The sequence below is a fragment of the Elephantulus edwardii genome, unplaced genomic scaffold, assembly GCF_000299155.1.
Source record: "Elephantulus edwardii isolate Elephantulus edwardi_28Jun2011 unplaced genomic scaffold, EleEdw1.0 scaffold00340, whole genome shotgun sequence".
NCBI lineage: Eukaryota > Metazoa > Chordata > Mammalia > Macroscelidea > Macroscelididae > Elephantulus > Elephantulus edwardii.
In genome coordinates, this window is record NW_006400090.1 from 1,110,163 (window position 1) to 1,137,417 (window position 27,255).

The following is a 27,255-nucleotide window of genomic DNA, read 5'->3' on the forward strand; positions in this document are numbered from 1 at the left end:
TGCAGAGTGTCAAGGACTGCAGCCTTCAATATGGATTGAGGCTCAATGTCAAGAAGACAAAGATTCTCACCACTGGACCAACTGACAGCATCAGGATGGATGGTGAAGAGATTGAGATTGTACACAGCTTTAGTTTGTTTGACAGTCTTGGCACCAGCAGCCAGGAAATTAAAAGGCGCATTGCCATGGGAAAGTCTGCTGTTAGGGACCTCTCCAAAGTACTGAAGAGCAATGATGTCTCTCTGGAGACTAAGGTGCGTCTGATACAGGCCATGGTCTTTGCAATTACTTGTTATGCGTCAGAGAGTTGGACAATGACCAAGGAGGATAGAAGGAAAATTGATGGCTTTGAGCTGTGGTGCTGGAGAAGAGTATTGAGAATACCATGGACTGCTAGGAAAAGAAACAGATTTGTCCTGGAAAGGGTTAAACCAGTGGCTCCTTGGAGGCAAGCATTCTGAGGCTCCGTCTGACATACTTTGGACATGTAGTGAGGAGATACCGGTCCTTAGAGATGGACATCATGCTTGGGAGGGTGGAGGGATGGCGCAGGAGAGGAAGGCCCTCTATGAGGTGGACTGACTCAGTGACTGGGATAATTGGGATGGGAGTGTCAGAGACAGTGCAATTGGCACAGGACAGAGCGGAGTTTAGGGCTGTTTTACATAGGGTCACTATGAGTTGCAAGCGACTCGATGGCATATAACAACAACAACCTGTTATGCAGTCATAATCCTAAAAACAATTTGTACTGGTATAGTGACAGACATATCACCACCGGGCCAACTGGCAACAACATGACAGATTGAAAGAGATTGAGGCTGTTAACAATTTCAGCTTGCTCAGCTCCACAATCAATATTTGACTCCAACATTCAGGAAATCAAAAGGTAAATTACACTGGGGAAGTCAGCTGACAGGCACCTCTCCAGAGTACTGAGAAGCAACAGAGTCATTCTAGAGACTAAGGTGAGCCTGATCGAGGCCAAGGTCTTCACAGTTACTTGCTATGCATCAGAGAGCTGGACTATGTGACTAAAGATGATAGAAGAATCAATGCTTCTGAGTTGTGGTGCTGGAGAAGAGTATTAAACATACCGTGGACTGCTAAGAGAACAAACAGGTCTGTCTTGGAGAAGGTGAAACCAAGTTTCTCCTTGAGGCCAGGATTTTGAAGCTCTGTCTCACATACTTCGGACATGTGGCCAGGAGGCACCAGTCCTTACAGAAGGATATCATTCTTGGAGGGGTGGAGGGACAACGCAGAAGAGGAAGACCTCAGAGGAGACAGACTGACACATTAACTGGGGTAACGGGGTAGGTGTGTTGCAATCAGTGAGACTGGCTCAGGACAGGGCAGACTTCAGAGCTGTTGTACCTAGGGTTGCTATGAGTTGCAGGAAACTCGACAGAACATAACAACAACAATGGACTAATGGGAAAGATTGAGAGTCCAGAATTAAACCTATCCACCTATGGACAGTTGATCTCTGCCACAGGGCTAAAACCCAAACCCATTACATGGGAAAGTGTGAATGTCTTTAACAAATGGTGCTGCCAAAACTGGATATCCACTTTCGGGGGAAAAATGAAATGGGATCTATACACTTCACACCATTACAAAAGCTAACTCAGTATCAGTAAAAGACATAGCTATAAAGATCTTGAGAAGGATTAAAGAAAAAGACAAAGAGGGACTAACTTGGGGTTAGGTGCTACTGCCTCTAACTCACAGCGACTTTATGAACAGTCATTTCTAGCCTAAGCAGACTATCAATTGTTGTTGCTGTTGATCGCCTTTGAGTCGAGCATTACTCACAGCGACCCTATAAACAAAAGGCCTACAACAATTGACATCTATTAAAGTTCATAGAGTTCCTGGAGGCATGTTATTTAGTAAATGGCTGCAACTCCAGCTTCCAAAGACTATCATTTAGAACTAAAAATGTACAAACAGCACCAAACTAGACAACTGTTGTTAGGTGCCACTGAGAGTCAACTACAAGTTATACCTGAGCAACAACAGATAGGAATTTTGTCCTTCCCTGGCCGTCCTCACAAGCTCTGCTATCCTCGAGCCTTTAACAACTTATGAGTAACACTGAGAACAGGAAGCCCGGAACACTCAATTGTGCTCATGCAAACTCTATCTAGACCTAGAAGCTGATGTGCTAACAACGCAAGAGAACGCTGCCTAGTTCAAGAATCACATTTTTACAGTCACTGTGTCAATCCATTTCATTGAGGGTTTTCCTCTCTTTCTCTAAGCCTCCACTTTTCTCAATATGATGTTTTTGTCCAAGGTCTGGCCGCTCTTGACAATGTACCCAAAGTACATGAGATGAAGTTTCACCCCCTTTGCCTCTAAGGAGCATCCTGGGTCCTCCAAGGCAGACTTGGTTCTTTTGGCAATCCATGGGACTTCCTAAAAGTTATACACTGATGTGCATCAACAGACTTTTCCCAAAGGGGGGGGAAGCTACGGATGGGGGGGGGAACTGGCAAGGACATACTGAACAAGAGACTAATATGATAAGATGATTTTGATATTTCAACAACAAAAGTAAAAAGCTAATTAAAAAACAGAGGACATGAACAGAAACTGCACCAAAGAAAACATTAAGTGGCCAATAAATACATGAAGAAATGCACCTGATCAGTAGCTACTGCTGGTGTTAGGAATTATCAAATATGACTCAAAAAGAGACCCTCGGAGCAACAGATCTGAACCCTGTCCTTTCCTGTGCCGACCTCGTTATTCCCGACACAGTCAAACCCATTGCTGTAGTCACTGTGTCAATCCCTCTTGTTGAGGGTCTTCCTCTCTTCTGCTGACCCTTCATCTTTCCAAGTACGATGTCTCTCTCCAAAGAACAGGCTCTCCTAACAACATATCCACAGTCAGTGCGATGAAGCTCCATCACCTTGCCTCTAAAGACCATTCAAGCTAGGGAGCTCGGGTAGCCTAGTGGCAAGACACTGCACTGCAATTCCAGAGGTATATGGTTCAAATCCACCAGATGCTCTGCTGGAGAAGGAGGGGGCAATCTCTTCCTATACCAGTCAGATCTGATTTGATGGTACACTTAAAAACAATACAATAAAAATTTTAAAAATTTTTTAAAAAAAGAGCACTCAAGCTATACTTTGTCCAAGGCCTATCTAGTCGTTTGGCATTGGTGGGATATTCAGTACTCTTCTCCAACACCACAACTCAAAAGCATAGATTCTTCTTCTGTGATCTTTATTCGTGCAGCTCTCAAATGCATAGCAAATGATTTCAAAGACTATGGCCTGGATCAGGCACACCTTAGTCTTTAAAGTGACATCACCACTCCTCAGCACTTTGCAGAAGGTCTCCGACAGTAGACTCGCCCAATGCAACACATCTCCTGACTGCTGGTACAAGGGATGTTGACTATGAATCCAAGTAAGGTGAAATCATTGACAACTTTAATCTTTTCTCTGTCTAGCATGGTGAATGACAGCCTTGGCACCAAATGGGTGGTTCTAGCTCTAGTGGCTTCATGGCAACTGCGCTACCAACTCAAAGGCAGATAGTGTGAATCCATAATTGCTCCATGAAAGAAAGATGGGCGCACCACAAAATAAACAACTCGAATGAAAAATGGGCACAGGATATGGACACCTCACCAAAGATGACATTCAGATGCAAACACACACGAAGGAAGAAATGTTCAAAATCCCTAGATCTAAGAGATGCAAATCAAAACTGTGAGATATCATTTCACCCCAGTAAGAAAAGCAAAATTTAACAGAACAGAAAATAACAAATGCTGGTGAGGTTGTGGAGAAACTGGAACCCTTATTTACTGTTGGTGGGAGTGTAAAATGGTGCAACCACTGCGGAAGGCGGTATGGCACTTTCTCAAAAAGTTGCAGATAGAAATACCATTTGACCAGCAATTCCACTACTGGGAATATACCCCAAAGAAACCATCACTGCCACCCAGGCAGATATATGCACACCCATGTTTATTGCGGTTTTGTTCACAATAGCAAAGAATTGGAAACAACTTAAGTGCCCATCAACAAATAAATGGAGAAGCTGTGGTATATTCACACAATGGAATACTACACTGCATTGAAAAACAAGGAACTCATTCAATATTATACAAAATGGGTGGTGACCCTGGAGGACATTACACTGAGTGAAATATCTCAGTCGCAAAAGGACAAATACTGCATAGTGCCTCTGTTGTAAAATGGGACTGACATCGGGGTTGGGGGGAGACTGAGAAAGATGGGATAAATTATGTGTACTGCATTGAAACAGATGAGGGAGGAAACTTTAAAAGGGATATATGATTAGGTATTTATTGTTATGATAGGAGTCCAGAATGAAGGCTGCACAGTGGAGTAGACTTACGGGGAGGGATTGTATAAATTTTTCTTTTACTTTTCAAAGAGAACTGGCGGGGAGGTTGGGCAGGGAGAAAAGTACAATAATGAATGAATGAAAATCCAAAATCTCTGTAAACTTTCATTAATAAAAAAAGGGCAATCTCCTCCTATGTCATTTACAGCCCCTTAAAACCAGTTCAAGTCAGTTCTCACGCCACAATGTAGAACAGCAAGAACACGATGGCTAGACCAGTACACTGCCAGAAATTCAAGGTAGATTTACAAGAGGCCATGGCACCAAGGACTTCATTGCTCATGTCTGTTAGATCTTAGATGAAAGCAGAAAATATCAGAAGAATGTCTTTGTGTTTTAGTGACTGTGCAAAGGCATTTGACTGTGTAGACCATAACAAATTATGGGTAATATTAAGAAAAATGGAAACCCCAGAACTTAATTGTGCTCATGTGATATCTATACTTATGTTAAAAAGCTGTTGTGGGAGGGGAGCTCTGGTGGCCTAGTGGCGAGGAGCTGCAACTACAATCCCAGAGGCAACCGGTTCGAATCCACCAGATGCTCTGCCGGGGAAGGAGGGACAATCCTCCTGTACCAGTCAGATCTGATTTGACGGTACACGCACACAAAAATAATAAAATAAAATTTTTAAAAAAAGCTGTTGTGGGAATAGGAGAACACAGCATGGTTTAAGGTCAAGAAAGGTATGTGTCAGGACTGTATCCTTTCTCCACACTGATTCAACCTGTATGCTGAATAATTCAAGAAGCTAGACTTGATGAAGAAGAATGTGGCATTAGGATCAGAGGAAAATTCATCAATAACCTGAGTTATACAGATGGCATAACCTTGCTTGTTGAAAGTAAGGAGGTCTTGCAACACTTGCTGTAGAAGAGCAAAGACTACAGCCTTCAATACGTGTTACATCTCACCACCAAGAAAACAAAAATCCTCTCCAGCGTCAACAAACAACATGAGAGATGGAAACAAATGGAAGTTTTTCTACTATTTCATCTTGCTTAGATCCACAATCAATCAATACTTTTCTTACCAGTCAAGAAAGCAAAAGATAGGTTGCAGTGAGAAAGTCTGGCATCAAAGACCTCTCCAAAGTGCTAAAGAGCTATGATGTCAGTTTAAAGACTAAGATGTAAGTGATGCAAGCCATAGTCTTTTCAACTACTTGCTATGCAGCTCAAAGTTGTTTATAAAGGAGGAGGACAGAGAGGAATCACCTTTGAGCTATGTTGTTGCAGAGTGTTGAATATCCCATAGAGTGCTACATGAACAAGTATATCTTGGAGAAGTGCAATGAGCATGCTTATTACAGGCCAAGGATGGTAAACTTCATCTCATATATTTTGGGCATATGAGGAGGGACCAGTTTTTGGAAAAAAGACATCATGGTTGGAAAGGTGGAGGGTCAGCAAGGAGAGGACGATCAAGATGGATGGATACAGTGACTGTAACAATGGGCTGAAGAGTATCGGAAATGATAAGGATGGCCTTGGATAGGGCAGGTGCAGACCCATTGCTGATAAGGTTGCTATGAGCTGTGGTCCATTCGAGGACACCTCACAACTCTGCCCTGTGAAGTCATGGCACTGGGTATCTTCTTGGGCACAGCACCTCCCTGCTCTCACTGAGGCCTGTCTCAGCAGGCACAGGCCGTGGCCATACCACAGGACAGCACGTGACCCTGCATTATGGATTCAAAGCCCTCAACAGTATGCCTAGGGCCTTGGCAGACATCATTCTCAATCAATCCCAGCAACTGGCTACGGGCACGGCTTGTATCTGTTTCATTTCACAGAAAAGAGGACATAGAGGCTCAGAAAGGGAAGGAAATGATCTTAAGTCACAGAGCTCGGGGTGGAGGGGAGCAGAGTCAGGCCTCTACCCAGGTGCCCTCATTTCACACTAGATTCCATTCTCAATCCCATGTACCTTGCTGCGCCGCTGGCAGAGGTTGTACTGTTTGGAGGGCTGGCCATACTTTTGCTGTAAGAGGTGACCTTCCTGGGATGACATAATTTTCCACGTGTCCAGGTTAGCACAGAGCTGGGGATAACAGAGAGGGGTTCATGGAATGGGAAGGCATGGGAACAATGGCTAGAGCATTGGGGCAGGATGGTCCCAGCTGAGGAAAGGGAAGCCTGTGGGCAGGACAGTGGGTGGTGGGAACTCTTCACTCAACAGATATTCACTCTTTTATCCTCTTGGTGCCTGGAGCAGGGTCTAGGCACTGGGGCCATAGAGGAACTTAGAGTGGAGTTAGGGAGACTGATATATCAGGAAAAAAGAACGAACGAACATTTTGGATAGTGTTAAGAGCTCTGGAGAGAAGAAAATGGGATGAAATGATAGGATGCCATGAACATGATCAAGAAAGTACCTTTGAAGAGATGACATTGAGGCTGCTCCCCATTATTTCACTTGCTACTGAAAATCTCCTATCGTGTCATTTGTTGCACTGGAGGGTCAGCTAGGAGTTGCTTTCAACTCGATGGCAAATAACACTTGCCAAGTAAAGTTCATGGACAAAATCATTCCAGGCAAAAGGAACGGCAAGTACAAAGGTGAGGACAAGTTGCAGAGCTTTGTTATGTGCTGTTGAGTCGCCTCAACTCATAGTGACCTTATTATGTACAACAGCCCTAAACCCTGCTCTATCCTGTGCCAATACCTACCTCCATTACCCCAGTAATTGAGTGAATCCATCTTATCGAGGGTCTTCCTCTCTTGCGCTATCCCTCCACCCTCCCAATCATGACGTCCCTCTCCAAGGACAGGTCCCTCCTTGCAACATGTCAAAGTATGCTAGACTAAGCTTCAGAATCCTTGCCTCCAAGGAGCAGCCTGGTCTCACCCTCTCTAGGATGAACCTGTTTTTTCTGCCAGCAGTTCATGGTATATCCAATACTCTTCTCCAGCACCACAGCTCAAAGGCATCAATTCTCTTTTTATCATCCCTAGTCAATGTCCAACTTTCTGATGCACAGCAAGCAATTGCAAAGATTATGGTCTGGATTAGGCACACGTTAGTCTCCAGACTGACATCATTGCTCTTCAGTACTTTGGAGAGGTCTCTGACAGCTGACTTTCCCAGTGCAATTAGTCTTTTACTATCCTGGTTGCTGGTACCAAGTGTTGCTTATGGAGCCAAGCAAACTAAAGCTGTTAACAATTTCAATCCTGAGTGAGAGTTAATGAGCTCTCAGGAGCAATCTGATGGTGAAGATTTGCCAGTCATCCTTGTCTGGTGCCTTCTTGGACTTGCTGAGATGGGTGGACAAGTGCCCCCTCTGCCTGTTCCCTCACCACCCCCTCTTCAAGCTTGGGCCACTCAAAGTACAGAAAGAAGATCAGGACAGCTGTAGCATAAGTAAGGTGGAGGATGTAAAAAATGAAATCGGAGAGACAGGCAGGGGCTAGATCACTTGGGACTTGAGAAGCTAGAAAGCTGGGAGGAGATTTTAAATAAGCCATTGGAGACTGTTCTTAGAAGTAGGGGCAGACCCAATTAGAGGAAACCACGGTAGGGCTGGTGGAGCTAGGTAGATGCAGGGTGGCGGGGGAGGTTCCTAGTGGGCCAGGTGATGAGGGGCTCACAGGTTCCAGCTGACCTGCAGGACATGGTTGATGGCTCCATCGAGCTTGGAAGCCCCGCCAGTGCCTGGGGAGGCTGTGAGCCCCAGCACCTGGGGCAGAGGCTTCACGTTCTGGAGTTTATGCTCCAGGTACCGGCTCAAGATGTGGTTGTAGACTGTGTCTTTGTGTGTGTGATGACACTCGTCCACCACAAGGAGGGAGAAATCTGTGGAAGGAGCACACGGGGAGGAGGATGGCCACTGGCCGCTGCTTGCAAATCGCTTTCTACCAGCAGCTTTGCTCACACAGTCCCCAGAACCAATCTGAGCACTTCCGCCTCCCTGTGTGACTCACTGCCAAGCCTCAGGGATTGAGCCAGGTAGGGATAATTTACTTCCGTTTTACAGATAAGTAAACTGAGGCACAGGAAAGGACTTGGTCAAGTTCGCACAAAAGGGCCATGTCTGTTTCCACTGGAGGGTAGGCTAGGGTTTGGTGAATAGGGAACCTTTTCTCCCAAAGAAGAGGTGCCCTGGGGCTGGCAGGAGGAGCTGCCATGTGTCCCCCCTACCCCCCAAGTCCTCACCACTGAGCTCCACATGCTCCTCCTCATCGGTGCTGGTCAGTGCCATGTGCAGCAGCTCAGCTGTGCAGATGAGGAGATCGTGATTTCGGGCCAAGTAGCTGAAGCCAGTCCGTGGTCCCATGGCACCGCTCAGGGTTTTGATGGCCCAGCGTCCTTCCAGCATTTGGCTGAACTCCTCATAATGCTGGGTCACCAGGTGCACCTGAGAGTGGGATACCACAGGGGAGAGCGGTCGGAGGTTTGGGAGGAGGCAAAGTGGCCCCAAGGCATGTTAGAGATAACAGAGGTGAGCCAGGGGATGGCCTCTGTTAAGTCCCCAGGAGGCACCTGAGTTGCTGCAGCCCCCCCCCCCCAAGAAGGAATGGCGGGTCACTCACCCTGTTGACCAATACGACCACCTTGGCTTGGTGTACCCTCTCTAGATGTCTCTTGACCACATAGGCAGCGGCCCGCGTCTTCCCGGCGCCCGTGGGCAGCCATATGATGATATTCTTGCCCTTCAGGGCAGGCTCAATTACTTCCCACTGGTAGGGTCTCAGCTCCATTCTGGGTATGGCAGGGATTATGCTGTCCCACCCTTCCCCTGGCACCTGCAGATCGCCAAGGCTGGGGAAGAGGTTTCCCTTCGTTCAGGGCCGCCTGGTCTAAGTCAAGAACAACAAATTAGACCTGCTCCTGTCTGGCTCGGGGGGCCCTGCACCGCTGGGCCAGCGAAGGGTAGCTCCCTTCATTCAGGTTCGTCAGGGCGCCAGGCTCAGCAGAGATAGGAACTGGAAACTGAAACCAAAGGGAGGAGCCAGCTGGAGCTCGTGCCTTACGTTAACCTCTGCGAGGCGGGCGGGACGCCCGGGCTCCGCGTGCTGGGAACTGAAACGCGGGCGAGAAGCTGAGTTCAAATTTTCCGCAGAAATCTGCAGTCCCTGCCGCCGTGAAGAGCGTGTAGCCGGCGGGGGAAGAAGTGGATCTTGCTAAGCCTCCACTTGTAGTTGTATCCAAAGCCACAAACACTTTAAGTGAGGAGCCTGGAACAGGGGCGGTGGACTGCAACCCAGCGAGGGCTAGTTCCCCTAAAGGGTCATCTTGATGAAATCCAGGACTGTTTTCAGCTTGAGAGAGGGTTAAATGAAGTTTGAAGCCCTGCGCCTCGTTTGAGTCTCAGTTCCCATTGCGGATTACTTTCTCTGTCCCGAGATTTAGAATCCAAGAACCACCTCACAATGACTGCTGTCGTCTAAACTAGCAGAGTTCTGATTAGATTGTTGTTTCTTTCCAGAATGAGGGCAAACTGATTGGTCCCTCTGTTTTTAGCCATGCTTGCTGAACTAGATACAGCAAGCAGGTGATAATTTTCCTCTAAAACTAAGTATTGTGTGTAGTTAGCATTTTTCATCAGCCAAGACAGCTGAAGAGGACAGAAGGAATACCCTGAGTCACTGTACCATTAAAAGAATTGTGGGACACACACGATTTCAGGAATTAGCATGTGAACAAGAAACAATGTTGTTGAAACAAGAATGGTGTTGAAAGAAGTTCAACCTGCATTGAAGGCATTAGCAACAAAGCAAACTAAAAAACCCAAGGCCCCAGAAATTGACGGGATATACCAATCAAAAGGATACAAAATGAGGTAGCCCTCAATGAGCTCACCAAGCTATGCCGGGAAATTTGAGGAGCAGCTACCTGGTCAATCAACTGGAAAAGATCAGTATTTGTTTCCAATCTCAAAAAGGTGATCCGATCAGAATGTGAAAATGATGGAACAAAATCTTAACATTATTGACAGAGCATTTGCTATCCCAGCTGGTCAATATTGCCTTCAAGGTATTCTATCTATTCAACAGCTGAGAAATTCTATTGCTACTGTCTTAGTGGAGACCAACAGAGGTAAGCCTGTAGGGCTTCAGAGAATACTTTGGGACAGAAAAATCGAGATGAAGGCCAGTGTGCATATTGTGAAACTGACTGACACTGCAAGAACAAGTGACCAGGTCGCAGAACGGGCTCTATCAGGAAAAGCCCCCGTCCAGTTGGACAGGTGGCTGAACCCCCCCGCTGATTCATCTGAAGAGCCCTGAGAGGGCCTGGAGCCCCAGTTTGATTTGGCATCTACTTCTGCCATCCTCACTTCCCCCTCCCAGGGATCCCAAGTAAAAAGGGGATTGACTTCTCTGTCTTCCCACTTGTTGTGGGGTCTCAGGAAAGCCTAAAAAGTAATTCTTCCTGAAACCCCTTGACTACTCCATTAGAAAAAGAAAGGTCATACCCCATTTCTTGTATATATGCCTCTTAGCCTAGTTTACCTATTTGGTTGGGACCTGCTTTTAAAACTGGCTGCCCAAATAACTTTTTGTCTTAAAGTCAAGAGACTGTAGATAGGAGTTTCTCACAACATGCCTGATAGTGTTTCATTCAAGCCCCTCCCCCAGGAAACAATCAAGAATGATGTAGGTCAGCCCTCAGGGTTGAACTTTCAAAAACTGTATAAAAGGAATTTATGATTAGGTATTATTGGCATGACAAGAGTCCAAAATAAGAGCTGCATAATAAAGTGGGCCCGGGTGGGGTGGGGACTGTATAATAATGAAAGAACTTTTTTTTTCCAAAGAAAAAAGCGAACTGGGGGAGGTGGGGGTGGGCAAGAAGGAAAATGTGCAACAATAAATTAATGGAAATCCAAGTTCTGTATAAACTTTTATTAAAAGCTCAATAAAAAAAGCATTCAGAGTGACAAGTATGCTTTATTGTTAAAGTTACTCAACAAGTCAATAAATACTTACAAATAAACTGGAGATTCCACTCAGCCTGAAATCTTCAGGGAAAAAGAAACAAAACTATCAGAAAACCCATTTCAGGTGGAATTAAGTATTGTCTTTAGCCCTGTTCTGAATTCAGATAGCCCCCAGAAATAGGCTTCTATTAAACCCATAAGAAATTGTGTATAGAAGATGTTTCCAAGTAACTTCCTTCAACCTCCCACCTGACTTCAATCAAAATATAAAAGTGCATCAGTATGTAGCACACCTTCCCCAGCTCTTTATTTTCTATTCTTTCTATTTCTACAGGTTTGTGGTCCCTAAAGGCAGACACCCTCAAAAAGTTCTTCCCCCATCCCATGTTCTTAAGTGCAAGAGTCACCACAAGCAAGTCAAGAAAAGACCCCACAATAGAAAGAGGGGGAAAATGCCCCAAGAAATTTTTAATTCTTTGTTTTCTGTTGTCAGTTTCACTGTACTAATGCCACCATATCAACTGCTGAAGATGTTTTTTCCACTCATCTGTAAGGAAGAAAATAAGCTCAGAATCTTTAAAAGCTTCAGGCACCAAAAAATCCCAATAAAACTCCTGATGTTTATTTAGTTCAGTGTGTTTCCTGAAGACAAAGTGCCACTTTCTATCCCTAAAACAAAAAGGGAAGTGTAAAGCTTTATGGCCACACTTATCACAGTGCTCATGAGCTCTGGTAGCCTAGTGGTAAGAAACTGCACTGCGATCCCAAAGGCACACAGTTCAAATCCACTGAGCGAGCGGCATGGGCAGTCCCCTGTGGGATTACCTACCTGCAATTAAACACCTGCTGGAAGGCCAGCTATGTGTTGGTTCCAACTTGACAGCACATAACAACTATTGGCTAGAAAACCACCTCTAAGAATGTGCGAGACTCTCCCTTTTTAAATAGTAAAGGCATGTTTTTAAGTAAAGAAAGTACAGCTGGTTGAACAACTTTAAGAAACACGAAGAGCCTGTGGCCCTCAGGTTTCGCTTGTGGACAAGAGCATTCCGGAGGCCTCAGCTGGAGTGAGCATGGGCTCTCAGTGGCTCCCTCATGCTGTGGGCACTCAGGGACACTCCCCAAAGCTGGATTGGGGAGAAACGTGAAGACCTTTGCCCAGGATCTCCATGGAGACAGAAGATCTTGGCTGCTGTTCTTAGCATGTGGTCCCTGTTGTCAGTTGACAGCCTTAGCAGTGAAGACCAAGGGTGACCTCAGGCTGGGGCTGTGGGACATTCCTGGAAGTGGAGTTGTCCTCATCAGGTATTGGTAAACTTGCCAGCATGCCTGCTGGTGGTGCTGTGGCCGTCTCCGCAGCCCCTGGCGCTGCAGCTCCTGCTGCCAGCTCTGCCCCAGCTGCAGCAGAGGAGAAGAAAGAAGAGAAGAAGGAGTAGTCTGAGGAGTCAGATGATGACATGGGCTTTGGTTGTTTGAGTCCCCTTCGTGCAAATAAAGCCTTTTTCTGTAAAAAAAAAAACCAACACCACGAAGAGTGGACGCAGGTCTTTGTAAGCACACAGAAGGATAATAAGAGTGGTAATTAGTTCTTTAGGGAGCGCTGGTGACCTAGGGGCAAGAAGCTGTGCTGCAATCAATCCCAAAGACACCATGTTTGACTATACCAGCTGCTCTGCAGGAGAAGGATGGAAAATCTGTGTGATTAACTGCCTCTGAAAACTCGTCAGAGGGTCAGCTGTGAGTCTGCTCAGACTCTACCGTACACAGTAACAGTTCTTTTAGAGGGAAAAGGAAAGTAGCTTTGTCTTAACTTAGAAAATCTGCTTTTGCCAGAATATGGAAGATAGTCAAGGATAGTCAAGACTAAACTTGAAGGTATATGGAAAGTTGTAAAAATACGAGAAGGGACTTTCAGTTTAAGAAGATGAATGATGGAGCCTGTGCATAGTCTTTAAAATATCTGAGATCCAATGAATCAAATAGTGCTTTCCACTTATTTATAGTTATTTGTAACTGTTTTTGTTTCAGTCCTTGACTCTATGAAAAGAGAGAATAGAACCAAAACTTCTAATTTTTATTTATTTTATGTGTGTACCATCAAATTGGATCTGACTGGTACAGGAGGCGATTGTTCCTCCTTTTTCAGCAGAGCATCTGGTGGATTTGAACCGCACACCTCTAGGATTGCAGTGCAGTTGCCTACCACTAGGCCACCAGAGCTGGCCAAAAACAGAACTTTTAAAATCGCTTTAAACCACAGTAGAAAAAGTTTGGTGAAAAAAAAAGAAGTTTGGTGGCTAACAAAAAAAAGTAACATTTTAACTGTCAGCCAACACCTGAATGCTGCTCCTGTAGTTGTTGTTATTTGCTGTTAAGTCACCTGCGACTCATATGCACAATAGCTCTGAAGTCTGCCCTATCCTGAGCCCACCTTACTGACTCTGACACACATCTGCCCCCATTACTGCAGTTATGCCAATCCATCTCATCTGGGGTCTTCCTCATCGGCACCATCCCTCCATCCTTATGAGAGTGATGTCCTTCTCTAAGGACTGGTCCCTCCTGGCCACATGCCCAAAGTATGTGAGACAGAGCTTCAAAATCCTTGCCTCCAACGAACAACTTGGTTTTACCCTCTGCAGGACAAACCTGTTTGTTCTCTTGGCATTTTATTAAATGCTCCATACTCTTCTCCAGCCCACAACTCAAAGGCATCAATCATTCTTCCTCTGTCATCCTTGTCATTGCTCTCTCACAGATAGCAAGTAATTGAGAAGACCATGGTCTGGATCAGGCACACTTTAGTCTCTAGACTGACACTGTTGCTCTTTAGCACTCCGGAGAGGGCCTTGACTGCAGATTTTCCTAATGTAATTCATCTTTTTTTTTTTTATAATTTTTATTTATTTATTTTATGTGTGTACCGTCAAATTGGATCTGACTGGTACAAGAGGCAATTGTTCCTCCTTCTTCAGCAGAGCATCTGGTGGATTTGAACCGCATACCTCTGGGATTGCAGTACAGTTTCCTGCCACTAGGCCACCAGAGCTTGCCCATCTTTTTTTTTTTTAATTCATCTTTTGATATCCAGACTGCTGGTCCCAAGACCGAGCAAGCTGAAATTGTTACCAACCTCAATCTCTTCTCCATCTATCACAGAGAATTGGGCCAGTGGTGAGAATTTTTGTTTTCTTGATGTTGAGCTTCAATCCATATTGAAGACTACAGTCCTTGACCTTCTGGGGCAAATGGTTCAAGTTCTCATCAGTTTTGGCAAGCAAGGTTGTGTCATCTGCGTATCACAGGGGGTAACTGCTTATTAGAATATTACTAAAATAGTACTGGTTTGAGTTTGTGAAGCCATGTAAAAAGACAGTCTGAATTCATCTAGTGGCTAATATGTTTTAACCCTACCTTTTGCCCTAGTTTAACATGTTTCTAATTTATGTCTGTATCTCTTATTTGCTAGAAATTTTATATGCCTAAAAGCAAAGGACATTATGAAAATATCTCTGCTAACTGAACAAGAAACTACCTCATGCAGTTTGACCTCTCAAGACCTTCACCAAAGTTAAAGTGGGGTTTGGGGTTCCCTTCCCTCTCATCTCAACACCCCTGTTCAGAAGGAAGCAGCCAGAAACTCTTGTCCCGATTCCCAAGAGAACCCACAAATCAGAAAGAAATTCCAAATTCTTATAGTAGTTTCCTTTCTAAGTTCAAACTTGCTGTTGTACACAAATAACTGTGTTGCCTCTTCTGTATAAAAACGATCCCATTCTTGGCAAGACTCGGGAGCCAATTCAAAACAGCATGGCTTCAAAACAAGACAAAACAAAACAAAACAAAATAAAAACCACCAGCATGGCTTGGATCAAGGAAACCACTTTTGGTTAACAGTTCTTGTAAGACTGACACACGAGCAGTGGGGAAATGAAAGGTGGGACTAACTAAATCCAGGACTGGACTTAAATTTCAACACAAGATAGAGTTAAATGAAGTTTGAAGCCCTCCATTCTAAGTCAGTTCTCATTACTGGTTAACTTCTCTGTAACAAGATTTAGCACCCTGTTGTAAGCTAGAGTTCCAGCCAGCTTACATTACTGGTTAACTTCTTTGTAGTGAAGTTTAGCTTCTTGTCTCCATCTGTAAATCCATGCTTAACTTCTCTGTGTTTGTATTCCTCTAAGTTACCTGAGCTGGTGTAGTTCATAGCCTTGTGTGAGGCCATCAAAACTCCAACCTACCTTTTTTTGTTGTTTTTCTTTTCTGGCATCCCAGATGTTAAAGCGAAGACGTGTTGGGTCCTTGGGTGCAAAATTCCAGATTTCTCTGGGTCTTCTGGTAGGAACCGTGATCAACTACACAGACAACACAGGAACCAAAAATCTGTGTATCATCTCTGTGGAGGGGGTCAAGGGACAACTCAACAGATTTCCTGCTGCTGATGTGGGTGACATGGTGATGGCCACGGTCAAGAGAGGGAAAGCAGAGCTCAGAAAGAAGGTACATGCAGCAGTGACAATATGGCAATAAAGGTCATACCAGAGAAAAGGTGGTGTGTTTATTTTGAATGCAGGAATCACAGTAAACAATAAAGACGAGATGAAGGGTCCGCCATCCCTGGACCAGTTACAAAGGAGTGTGCAGCTGTGGGGCCCAGGATTGCATCCAGTGCTGGCAGCATCACATGATTCTCCAGTGTATTTGTAAAAAAAATTTAAAAGTCCTCCCAGTTAAAAAATTATTTGCTACCAAAAAACCCCCCCAAAACCCAAAACATCCAACCTAAGACGAAGATCTCATATCCTGGGCTAATGTTAGTTTGGCAAAGTATGGGATAATCCTATGCTGACACAAAATACATAATTTGTCTCTAGAAAGTGCTTCCCCCAAATAATAAATCCTTTAACTTTGGGAAGGGAGATAGTAATAGATTTTGTGAGTTAGTATCATTTGTACTGGGCATTGTTTGTAGAAACTTAAGTTGCTTATTTCAATGGGGCACTGATGTTTTTCTCAATCCATTTATTTTTTTTTACATACAATTTTCCTCTTTTTAAAAAATTATTTTAGTGCAAGTTTAGACTTTGGATTTCCATTCATTGTTGCACCTTCTCCCTGCCCACCCCTCCCCCCAATTTGCCCTTCTCTTTGAAAAGTAACAGAAAAATTCTTTCATTGTTTTACAATCCCACTCCCCAGGTCCACTCCACTATACAGCCTTCATCTGGACTCCTGTCATGACAATATTACCTAACCACATAACCCTCTTAGTTTTCTCTCTTATCTGTTTCAATGCAGTATACATAACTTATCCCATCTTTCTTAATCTCCCCCCAACCCTGATGTCAGTTCTGTTTTACATCAGTGGCACTATGCACTATTTGTCCTAGGCACTGATTTCTTAATAATATATGCATTTTCTTTCCTGGATAGGAAATCCGTTAACTTTGAACATGGGATAATAGGTCAAGTAGATTAATAGCTAATATATAAAACCCTTGATCACATGACAAGTGGCAAGACAGTCTTGAAGAACTATCTCACTGTCTTCAAGATCTGTGAATAAAGTGCATGAATGAGGAACTGTTTTGTTCTTTTGCTTTTTTTTTTATTTTTGTGTGCGTGTACCGTCAAATCAGATCTGACTGGTACAGGAGGAGATTGTCCCTCCTTCCCCGGCAGAGCATCTGGTGGATTTGAACCGTGCACCTCTGGGATTGTAGTTGCAGCTCCTTGCCACTAGGCCACCAGAGCTCCCCTAGTAACTGTTTTGTTCTAATTGTGAATAATGCTACTTAAGGCGAAGGCCCCACTGTTTGTCCAATAACACAAGCCCAGGACTGGCCATGAGGTGTCTCCTCAGCCCAACCTGAGGCTCCAGCCTGTGAGAAGTTCAAGTGAGAGGCCAGTGGAGTGGCCAAGGCCAGCCTACTGAGGCCAGGATTGTAGAAACCACTACACACATTTTTTTAAAAAAAAAGCTTTATTGTTCCCTCCAAGGGACTAATGTCAGGGAATGAATGGTCCCCATGTCCCCCACCCTGAGGGACAGACACAACGACAGACAAAGAACAGTGCAGGGCGAAGCAGAGCCTCTCAGGTGTAGGTTGAACTTTGAACTTCTAATCCCTGACGCTCACTCAACTCAAGCTAAATCCTGGTCCTGGGCCTTGAAGAAATAGCCAACATGCGCCAGGCTATAAGACACCATCCCTCTGGGAGCCACCAGGAGTGGGGAGTCTGAGTCCCGTGTCCACTAGTCATACTTCCCTAAGTCGGACACATCACAGGGTGGATCACTGCTGGAGGTGTGGGGCTGTGGGTACCCTGCCGGAGTGTCTCAAGCCAAGAGTCAGGAGGCCAGGAATGAAGAGTCACATCAGAATCCACAAGGGGCAATCCCCAGCTCCAAAGTCAAGGCCTACTTGTCAATGAGTCCCCCCTCCTTGAGCTTGAAGTAGAAGAACTTCTCCAGGGCACTGGCACAGCGGCAGTACTCGCTGTCTGGGGGGTTGTACTCGCGGCAGTTGGCGATGACCCTCTGCAGGTCTGCCACAAACAGCTTCCGGGTCACATAGTAGCGGCTGCGTAGCCTCTCTGTCATGGTCTTCAGATCTGGGTAGCAGGAGACAATGGAAGTCCTTGAGATTAAGATGGCATTCCAAACAGCCAAGAAACACAACAAAAAAATGCTGTCGGTAGTCACTGCCCTTGTTATGTACTGTTGAAATGAAGCTCACAGCTGACCCTTCAGCAGGTCTTCATAGACTGTAAATTGCATGGGAGGAGATTGCCCATCCTTCTCCCAGAGAGCAGCTGGTAGATGCCTTTGAGTTTGCAGCATTTTACTTCTTACTATGTTCTAGGTGGTACAGCACTGGTCTGTGCACTGCTGTATAGAGATAACTCGTGGTTGCTGTGATGCTAAACACTGTGACACTGATGTACCAAATGTGATAATGGTTACCCAGGGTGGACAGTGTTTGCTGGAGCTTTCCGATTAAAACAAGCCTGGAAGCAGGAGTGGCATCCAATTCCGAGATGGCTTGCCTCTGGAAACTCTGTGAACAGTGCTCAGGCCTTTTGTTCATAGGGTCACTATGAGTTGTCTACAACTCGACGGGACCTAACAACAACAACGTCATCAGAGCTCTCTCAATAGCTGTTAAGGGTGATACAAATTCAAACCAATACAGAGATTCCATCCATGTGACTCCAGCTAATATGCACTACCAGGGCTCCTTCTCCAGTCACCTTTTATTTATGGTGATGAGAGAGACTATACTGAGTGAGAAAGAAGTGTGCACAGCTTAACCAAGGTCACTGAAGCCACTAGATTGTAGGTATGGCTTTGTAGCAACAACCAAGCTGCACACGTGGTCACAGAAACAGATATTCTTTAGACACAACCAAGCATCCCATCAGTTTGGTTTTTTTTTTTTAGTTTGAAGCTTTACAGTGATGATCTCCTAGGACAACTTGGTCAACTGGCATAGCATAATCAGTTCATGAAGTTTATGGTGAGATTTGTTAAATCTTGCCAACGGCCATCTAAGATGTGACTATTGGTCTCTAGTCTTCTGAAGTAAAAGAGAAAGAAGGAAATTGGAAGTTCAAGACTCAGAGAAGGAACTGGTCCACAGAACCACATGTGAACCTGAAGCCAGAAGAACTGAAAGGGGTCAGCTTCTACTACTGTCCACTCTGGTCAGAACTATAACCCATGCAACCTGACAGAAAGGGAGAAAAATGTAAAACAAAATTTCAACTTTTTTAAAAAAACCCCTCAGCTTCCTCGGTTCACTGAGTCGGGCAGAATCCCTGAGGCAGCTGCCCTGATTCTTTGAGAGCCCAAACTATCCCAAGTCGCCCTCCACCTGAAGAGCTGCTAAGCTCATGAAGAAGTATCACCCAGGGAGCTCTGGTGGCCTAGAGGGAAGAAGCTGTGCTGCAAACCCAAAGGGACGTGGTTTGAATTCACCAGCTGCTCTGTGGGCAAAAGATGGGCAATCTATTCCTGTGCAATTTGCTGCCTCTGAAAACACACTGGAAGAGTCAGCTAGGAGTTGATTCAAACTCGACATCACACAACATCTTGGGTATGACACTAATTTAAGAACCTCCCCATATGAGTCTAAACTGTAAACATCTAAAGTATAAATGAGGTTAGGAAGAGCTGAGAGTCGGCTCATGGGCATCGAACAATCAGAATAGAAATAATGAGGTGATACGTGAAGACCATAACCAACGTCAGCGAACTATATGCACCGACAACGTTCAACGGAATCTGTTTTGCTGTGTGTACCACCACCTAAAAACAAGAACGTGCTACTGTAATAAAAGAGGGGAGGCCGAGCTGAGGCCATTGGTCAGGGTGGCCCAAGAGGAGCTGGAAGACCAACTGAAGGTGGAAGGAGATTTAGGGTTAGAGTTAGAAACGAGTGTGCTCACCGATGGGAAAGCGGATGACCTCGTAGTAGTCAGGGGCCTCTGACTTCTTCACAGGTTCCATGAAGGGCCAGGCACTGGGGTGTGACTGCAGAGAGACCCGAGCAGGCCCACTGAACCCCAATCCAGCCTTGGTGTCTGCCACCCACCCCCCAGACTGGGTCGCAACGCCCCAGCCAAGGACCCTCAAAGAGAACTTGGTCTCTTCACCTTGATCTGAGCCAGCAGGTTCTTGAGGGTTGTATAGAGTTGGTCAGGGTCCTTCAGCTCCTTCCTGGGGTGGGAAGGGAGGGATGTGTCAGACTTGCCAGCTCTGAGATGCCTGGACCCTCAGTTTCCCACCACCTCTTTCCTGACACAACACTCACCCCTTCTCCTTCCCCAGAGGCTTCCAACCCGTCTCTCCTGCAAAGTGGGAAGCGTGGAAGACATCACTGAGAGTATCTACCCACACTCTCAAACACTGAGCTCCCCTGCCCGCCTCCCCACTGAGACCCCTACTCACGAATGCCAGGAACACTCTCTACAGGGATTTGCCTCACGCCCTCTTTAAAGCAGCTGAGCCCCGGGTAGACCTTGCGGATCTGGGCCTGTTTGCGCTCGATCAACTTCTTGATTATCTGAGGGGAGAAAGGGTCTGAGGGGCTGTAAACCTAACCCCAGGACAAACCCCCAGGGCCACAGGCAGAGGTTGTGGAGGGAAAAGAGGCTGTTCCGCCACCAAATCCAGGTACTGCCCCGTCCAAACTTCTCTTGAGAGGCAGAGCAAGAATGGAGAGGCCCTGACGTGTGCCCGCTTCACATGTGCACTTACACATCCACACGGTCCACGCGTACGTCTGTCCTCACCCCCAACAATAACACTCAGGAAAAATTAAGGACATGCATGCTCATGTGTGTGTGTGCTCAGGGAATGAAAACAGACATAAGCCAACACGCGCACAAACATACCTCCTTCTGCTTCTTGATGATGTGTGACAGCTCCGTGTAGGGAATCCGCGGATTCAGCTCACACTCCATCAGGGTCGCCCCCTCGTAGTCCTTGATGTAGCCCAGGTAACGGCTCTTGGGAACCTTGATGTCCTTGGAAAAGCCCTACGGGTGACCAGTGTGACTCAATCCATTAACAAGTGTTTTCCAACCTCACAGCCCCTCCCCGGGGAGCATCTGAGGGAAGGTGGGTGCCTTGTTCTCCCCTCCCCATCTTTGGCCCCTCCCATGTCACTCCACACAAAGCCCTGCACACAGCAAGGGTGCAATCTGGAGCTAGAAAGGGTATCAGCTCAGCTGCCTCGTCCCGGCTCACCTCCAGGAGCCTCCCAAATCTTCTAGCTTGTCCTCCTCTCCTCTAGGGTAGGATCAGGAGGCAGAGCTAGGCACACGGGGCTTCTGCCGGTGTAACGTGGGACAACAAGGGGTCCTCTAACCTCACCAGGAGGCTGGGCACAATGCCCAGCACCCCTGCTCCCCGGACCGGGCAGGTGTCGGGTAGGGCAGAAATGAGGATCACCTGCTTTTTGAAGTAGCCAATGGCATACTCGTCAGCGTAGGTGAGGAAATAGAGGATGTTGTGTTTGATGTGGTATTCCTTCAGGTGGTTCATCAGGTGAGTCCCATAGCCCTGCAGGGAGGGGGGCAGGCAGGCCTGGTGTTGGAGAGGTCTCAGGAGGGCATACGGCCCAGAGCTGAAGGGTAGATTAGGGAGGTGGAGAGAAAGCTGAGCATGGCAAGGGACGCGAGCAGAGGGCAGCATAGCCTCTGCCCCGAGGAGGAGTTTCTGGGGAGGAATGTGACAGCCACAGGATAACAATGATCAAGTGCTTGCTCTCAGCCACACACGGTGCTTGGCGCTTTACGGACCGATCTCCAAGCTAAGCAACAAAGTGGGTACCACTATCTCCTTCTTACAGAAGAGAAAAGTGACAGTCGGCTATGCTCAGAAACGTGTCCTGAGCCAGGCGCCAGTCACAGCAGAGCCAGAAGCCAACCCCAAAAAGGAACCAGAAGATACTGGTTCCCAATATCTTGGCCTCGAACTAGGGAAGATAAAGTAACACCAGATATTTACTAACCGCAGGTATGAACCTCCCAAAACACAGTCTCCTGTATGTTGGGACCAAGGACGCATCATATGAAGATGGGGTTCCATAGTAACAAAGAAGACTGAATGACCAAACTAGATCAGACAATCCAGGCATAGCCCCTGGCGCCAGCCTGTCGTGAAAGTGACTAATTCCTCAATGTAAACAGTCCTGGGATTAAAAGAATGCAAGTCCCGTGAAGAGTTGCAGATTCCTGGGCTCCATCTGCCAACAGGTGGTTTCTGAATCCCCCGTCCTCAGAACATCACTGCCACCTTGTGGGCAAGAAAGGAACTGACCACTAAAAGAGCAGTCAATACAGGTAAGGGTTGGGGGCTGCGCTCATGCCCTCCCTCTGCTCTGACCTTGACCAGGCCCCGCAGGCTAGGGGCCAGGGCACTGGCCTCACCTTGACCTGCTCATTTGAGGTGACGGCACAGAAGACAATCTCTGTGAAGCCCTGGGTGGGGAACATGCGGAAGCAGATGCCACCTATGACCCTCCCGTCTTTGATCAAGGCCAGAGTCTTGTGCTTCCTGAGGAGAGAGAGGGTTCCTGTCCACCAACTGCTTCCCAGGACCTCCAGGCTGGAGGTCTGAGCTGCATTCAGAGTTGGGAAGTGAGGATCAGTAATGGAGGGAGAAGCCCGGGGAGGGGAGGCCAAGGAGGGCTCCAGGGTATGGGGTCCAGGGGATCTTGAGGAGACGCACGGGTCAAAGACGAGCCGGGCGATGTACTCCTTGGGCATGCGTGGCAGCTGGTGGGAGAAGACGTTCTGCAGGCCCACGAGCCAGAGCAGCACCCGCCGGTTGGCCTTGGGCGTCAGCGAGTTGCCAATGACATGGAACTCGATGATGCCCCTCCGCTCCTCCAGGCGGGCGGTCTCATCCCGGGCTGCATTGGCTGACAGCAGGCTGGTCTGGGTACCAGAGGTGGGATGGTGAGGAGAGGTCTCAGGTCAGTGAGGGCCCCTCCCTCACACTGACCAGCAAGCCAGGCTCCCCACCTCAGGTCCCAGCATGGCGGCAGGGTCCGTGATGGTCAGCATGACCTCGTTAACCAACTCCATGGGGATGTCGCCCATCACCCGCAGCCTCTTGGCATCCTCCAGGGTCAGGTTCTCTGGGAGCTTCCTCTTCTCACCTGCTGGAGGGATGGACAAGGTCTCCCCGAGACAGCAAGAGGATTGGGGGAGGGGTGCACAGTGGTCAGAGGACAAGGTTCAAGGACCCACCTGGCATGGGCTCAGGCCCTCCAGAATCCAGACTCAGGGAGCTGTTGCTGCCGCCTCCCATGGTGGGGCTGAAGATGGGGGTGCTGGGAACGACTGCAGCACTGACGGCAGCTGAGTGACAGATCAGATGGGGCTGGCAGGTGTGCACAGCTTCTCAAAAGGATCAGGGGCTCCCCTACATTCCAAGCCTTCTCTGTCCCTTCTCTAGAGAGGCTCAGCTCGGCCAGGACAGCAAGCAGAGAACCAGGCAGCACGTACCTGGGCGAGGCACCAACTGTGTCCCTTCGGAGGGTGGCATGGTGAAGCCCGACTCCCAGATCGGAGAGTTTGCCCCATAGATCTCTTCCTCCAGCATGGACAGGAATCTAGGGGGAGGATCCCCCAGTTCCATCACTTACCAAGGCTTCGGTGGAGTGGAGTTGGGCACCAGAACAAGGAGGCACACCCACTCTTGGGGAATAGGGGTGGAAACACCTCTACCTCCTGGAAACCCCTAGTCTGAAGGGGGAGGTTCAGCCCTCTGCCTCCTGGGAGTCCCCAGTTGAAGGTAATAGGATCAGACACATCTAAAATTGAGATTCATGGGGCCAGCTTTCTGGCATGATGCACAGCCCAGAGGAAGGAACCTGGACACAAGGCCTGTGACAGGTGCCCTATGTGTGTGTGGCCACACAATGGCCAGTTAGCCTGAACCACAGTCTCCTCGGTCACAAAATGGGGCTCAGAGTCCACCCAACCCTGCCTCCACTTCTTCCCACTGCCAGCAGGAGTCCTGGAGGGCAAGGAAAAAGCAGGAATGGCCTTGTGAACAGGGATGGAAATCAGTTTCACTTCCAGTGTAAACCCTGGAGTTCCACAGTGTAAACTCTAGTTTCCTGCAGTGCTTGCTGAGGGAAGGATTCTGAAGCTGTGGACAGGCCTGGCAGAAAGAACTAGTAACATCTACCCTGGGCACAAGAGGAGCACTCATGCCACGGCCCTGTCATTCCCAGATGTACAAGGGCAACACGCTAGCAAGTTACATCAGAGCCGGGACAAGCTGGCCAGAAAGATGGCCAGATCCCAGAAGACTAATGGAAGGGAGCAGGGACCAGTCCAGAACGCGTTCCTAGGAATCATGTGAATCCAGGAAAGGTCCTGAGAGGCTAGAGCGAGCCTTACTTGGGGAAGTGGGTCAGGATGAGGGTCCTCTTCTCGGGCACCAACTTATCCTTCTCCACTCGGAATTTTTCCAGCAGCTGCCGGCGGGTGACAGTGAAGATGGAGCGGAGCAGGCTTCGCCCGAAGACATGTGTGGTCTCATAGCGGGGGAGGCTATCGCAGCTCTGAGGTACGTGGCAGTAACAGAGCCATCTGTGGGGTTGCAGGAGGCGGTTAAGTGAGGGCAAAAAGAATTTAAGGCCAGGCTGAGTGTACACACCACTCCCCGAGCTTATCCAGCCAGGCCCACCTGGTGTAATTGACTTTGTAGGTGGCTACATCCTCGGCCTGGGACCTCTGCCGGAACTGGGCAGGTGTCTCAAGCTTCCAGTAGTTAAGGCAGAGAAGAAACATCTTTGAGAGCTCAAACATTGTCTGCCGCTCCCGGGGAGCCAGGTGGCTGAATTTGTACTGCACAAAGTTCAGGACACCCTGAGAATGGGCAGGAGAAATGGGAGCGGAAACAGGGAGTAAAGGGTGAGCAACCACAGGGGCTTCTTATGCAAAAGCAGGTACTCTGTGAGGGCGGGAGACAAGGTGCCCTTCCCATGGGGCTTTCTGCAAAAGAAAAAATATTCCACATCCTACAGACCAACTCTCCAAGTTTCCCCCAATTCCTGCCTTGCCACATTTCCCATCCCACCTGTTCTATATTAGGCTTCTCAAACGGTGGGCTGCCCAAGGATCCCTCCACCACAGGCCGGGTCATCTGCAGGATGCATTTCCGTAGAAGCTAGAGGAGATGGGAAGCGGCAGAGCAAGAGTCAGCAGAGCTGGGAAGTTAAGTGCTCACATCCAAAGCCTCACTTCACTCAGAGGAAGCTCACCTTGAAGAGGTAGAAATAGACCTGCTTGGTGTCTGTGTCTTCCTCCTTATGAACAGACATGAACAGATTCTCCACGTCTACCACCATCCCCAGCAATCGGTTGATCTCATCCTCAGACACATTCTCCAAGTGGGACACATGGTCGGCTGTAAGACCGACAAAGAGTAGAGTTGGGAAGGCTGGTAGAAGAGATCAGAAGAAGCCACCTTCCCGGCTTTCTAGAAGGTACACACGCCCTCGGCCCCTCTAACCAGTGAGACTAGCCAAGGAGACCGGCTGTTCCTGTATGAAACCCTTGGGTGCGTGGCTGCTGCTTCTGGGCGGCCAGATTTTCTTTCACCGGCTTTGAACCATATATATTCCCAAACTAATCCTTCTTTACGATGCATCTCTGGTTTTTCAGAGATGCTATCATGTGGCACTTTAAAATATCCTGTACAAGCAGAAGAAGCAACAGCCCCAGCCCGTCATTGCCTTACCCAATGGGTGCTCACAGCTGCGGCACAGCTCGCTCAGGTTGGCGGCTGGCTGCTGTAGGTCCATGCGGGGTGCAGTGGGGGGCTTGGGGTTTTTCCAGCCATTACATTTGCAGGTTTCATTGGCCTGAAGGCAGAAGGTTCAGGCAATGCCCTTTTACCCAGGGGTAAAGCGCCGCTCTCCCTCAAGAGCTTGCCCCCATTCCCTCCCAAGTCCTTGTCCCAGGCCCCGCCCCTTTCACGCCAGGCCCCGCCCCCACCTTGCAAGCCGAGAAGACCCCTAGCTTCTCAAGCTTCTTGGCGCGCGGCAGTCCCCGGACTTGCGCTTTCCTCTGGCTGGCGCGCTGCTGCTGGCTCAGGCCAGGTCGAGCTGGATCCCCCCCGCTCCCAGTCCCTCCACTTCCTACCCCGGGTCCCCCAGTCCCTGTGCTCCCGGCTGGGGCCGCAGCTGGGGCGGGAGCTGGTGCCGGGGTGGGAGCTGGAGCCGGGGCCGAAGCAGGGCTGGGAGCAGGGGCGGAGATTGGGGCAGATACTAGGGGTTGAAGGGATCAGGGTTGCGCGGCTGGGGTCGGGGTGGGAGCCTGGGAAGGTTCCGCCATGGCCTCCCCCGCAGCGGAGCGCTCCCAGCCCTAGGGCCGCATGGGCAACCGGCGCTCAGTGCGCATGCTTCGCATTACTGGGGCACGATGGGAGTTGTAGTCTTCCATCGTTACTTCCCCTCTGTCTCCGCTTCCAGACATTTCCGTACCCCACATCCAGCCAGGTGAAGCTCGAGGTTGCATCCCAGATTGATCCCTTCTCACTTCTGAACCCTCCTTGAAGCCTCTGTGATGGTAAAGATATTTGTCCTCTTAGGGGCGAAAGCACGTAAGGAGACAGATTATATGAAAGAATCTCTTAACTAGCAAGGGCTCTGCTCACCTCCCAAGCACGATGGTGGAAGCTTGCTGGGGGCCTGGGGTGCCACGCACTTCTCCACAAAACCAGTCCCACAAGCCCCTGCCCCACAGGGCTCCCTACCCTCAGGGACAAAATTCCAGTTACAGAGGAAGTGAGAGTTCTACCACGGCCATTTCTTGAGCTGTGTAAGTTGCATGAGTATGCATTTTGTGATAATGCATATGGGTTTATGCACTTTTCTGTTTTAATAAGTTTATTTTAAAAATGCTGAGTGCTAGAGGCATTGTTGTGATTACAGAAGTTCTTGGGATGGGAGTGAGGTGGAGCCTAGAAGAGGGCTCTTCTCTTCTTGAGGGCAAGGTGTGCCCACCTTGAAGCATTCAAATGTTGTGGAAGAGCCACTGTAGCAAGGTCAGGAAAATGAGTAACTCAGAAAGACCACACGTGCCCCAGATAGGAGGTTCCAGGGTAGGGTTCCTTTAGGCCCAGTCCAGTCCTGTGCATGGACCCTCTGTGACCTATGAAGAGGGTGGGGGGAAAGAGTCCTAGAACGGAGCAGGATTCAGGACAAAAGGCCCTTGGGGGTACACTGTGTACACCTGACCCTGAACTCTGCAAAGCAAAAGTTATCCAGGAGCAAACTGCTCATGCTTAGGCAGCAAAGGGAACCAAGCTGAACCCGACAGGGCAGAGCCGGCCACACGGAGTGAAGCGTCCTTTTATGCGGATTTATCCCTAGAAGCGACCCTCGTGCTCGGCCACGCGCGCAGCCTCGTTCTGGGTGAGCTGCGCTCATCTGTG

At 48.0% G+C, this 27,255-nt stretch overlaps 2 protein-coding genes and 1 pseudogene across 2 annotated transcripts in view; 1 reads left to right on the forward strand and 2 right to left on the reverse strand.

Moving 5' to 3' along the window:
• The window catches only part of DHX58 (DEXH (Asp-Glu-X-His) box polypeptide 58), a 28,437-nt gene extending 19,335 nt beyond the window's left edge, over positions 1-9,102 (reverse strand). The window contains exons 1-4 of the mRNA XM_006901650.1: positions 8,935-9,102; positions 8,558-8,759; positions 8,007-8,197; positions 6,328-6,441 (exon numbers count right to left, since the gene is read on the reverse strand). Coding sequence (XP_006901712.1) covers positions 6,328-6,441; positions 8,007-8,197; positions 8,558-8,759; positions 8,935-9,102 — 675 coding nt within the window. The remainder of the gene's footprint in view (positions 1-6,327; positions 6,442-8,006; positions 8,198-8,557; positions 8,760-8,934) is intronic.
• A 6,461-nt stretch (positions 9,103-15,563) lies between these two features.
• Positions 15,564-15,976, forward strand: LOC102867950 (annotated as a pseudogene).
• Positions 15,977-17,709: 1,733 nt separating this feature from the next.
• KAT2A (K(lysine) acetyltransferase 2A) lies at positions 17,710-26,153 on the reverse strand. The gene is given in 18 exon segments (XM_006903663.1): positions 17,710-17,903; positions 19,740-19,824; positions 19,947-20,010; positions 20,105-20,141; positions 20,242-20,356; positions 20,688-20,831; positions 21,247-21,357; positions 22,227-22,353; positions 22,528-22,736; positions 22,824-22,960; positions 23,052-23,162; positions 23,310-23,416; positions 24,213-24,404; positions 24,502-24,683; positions 24,895-24,984; positions 25,079-25,224; positions 25,558-25,681; positions 25,815-26,153. Coding segments are annotated over 18 exon segments (2,514 nt in total).
• Positions 26,154-27,255: the final 1,102 nt, after the last annotated feature.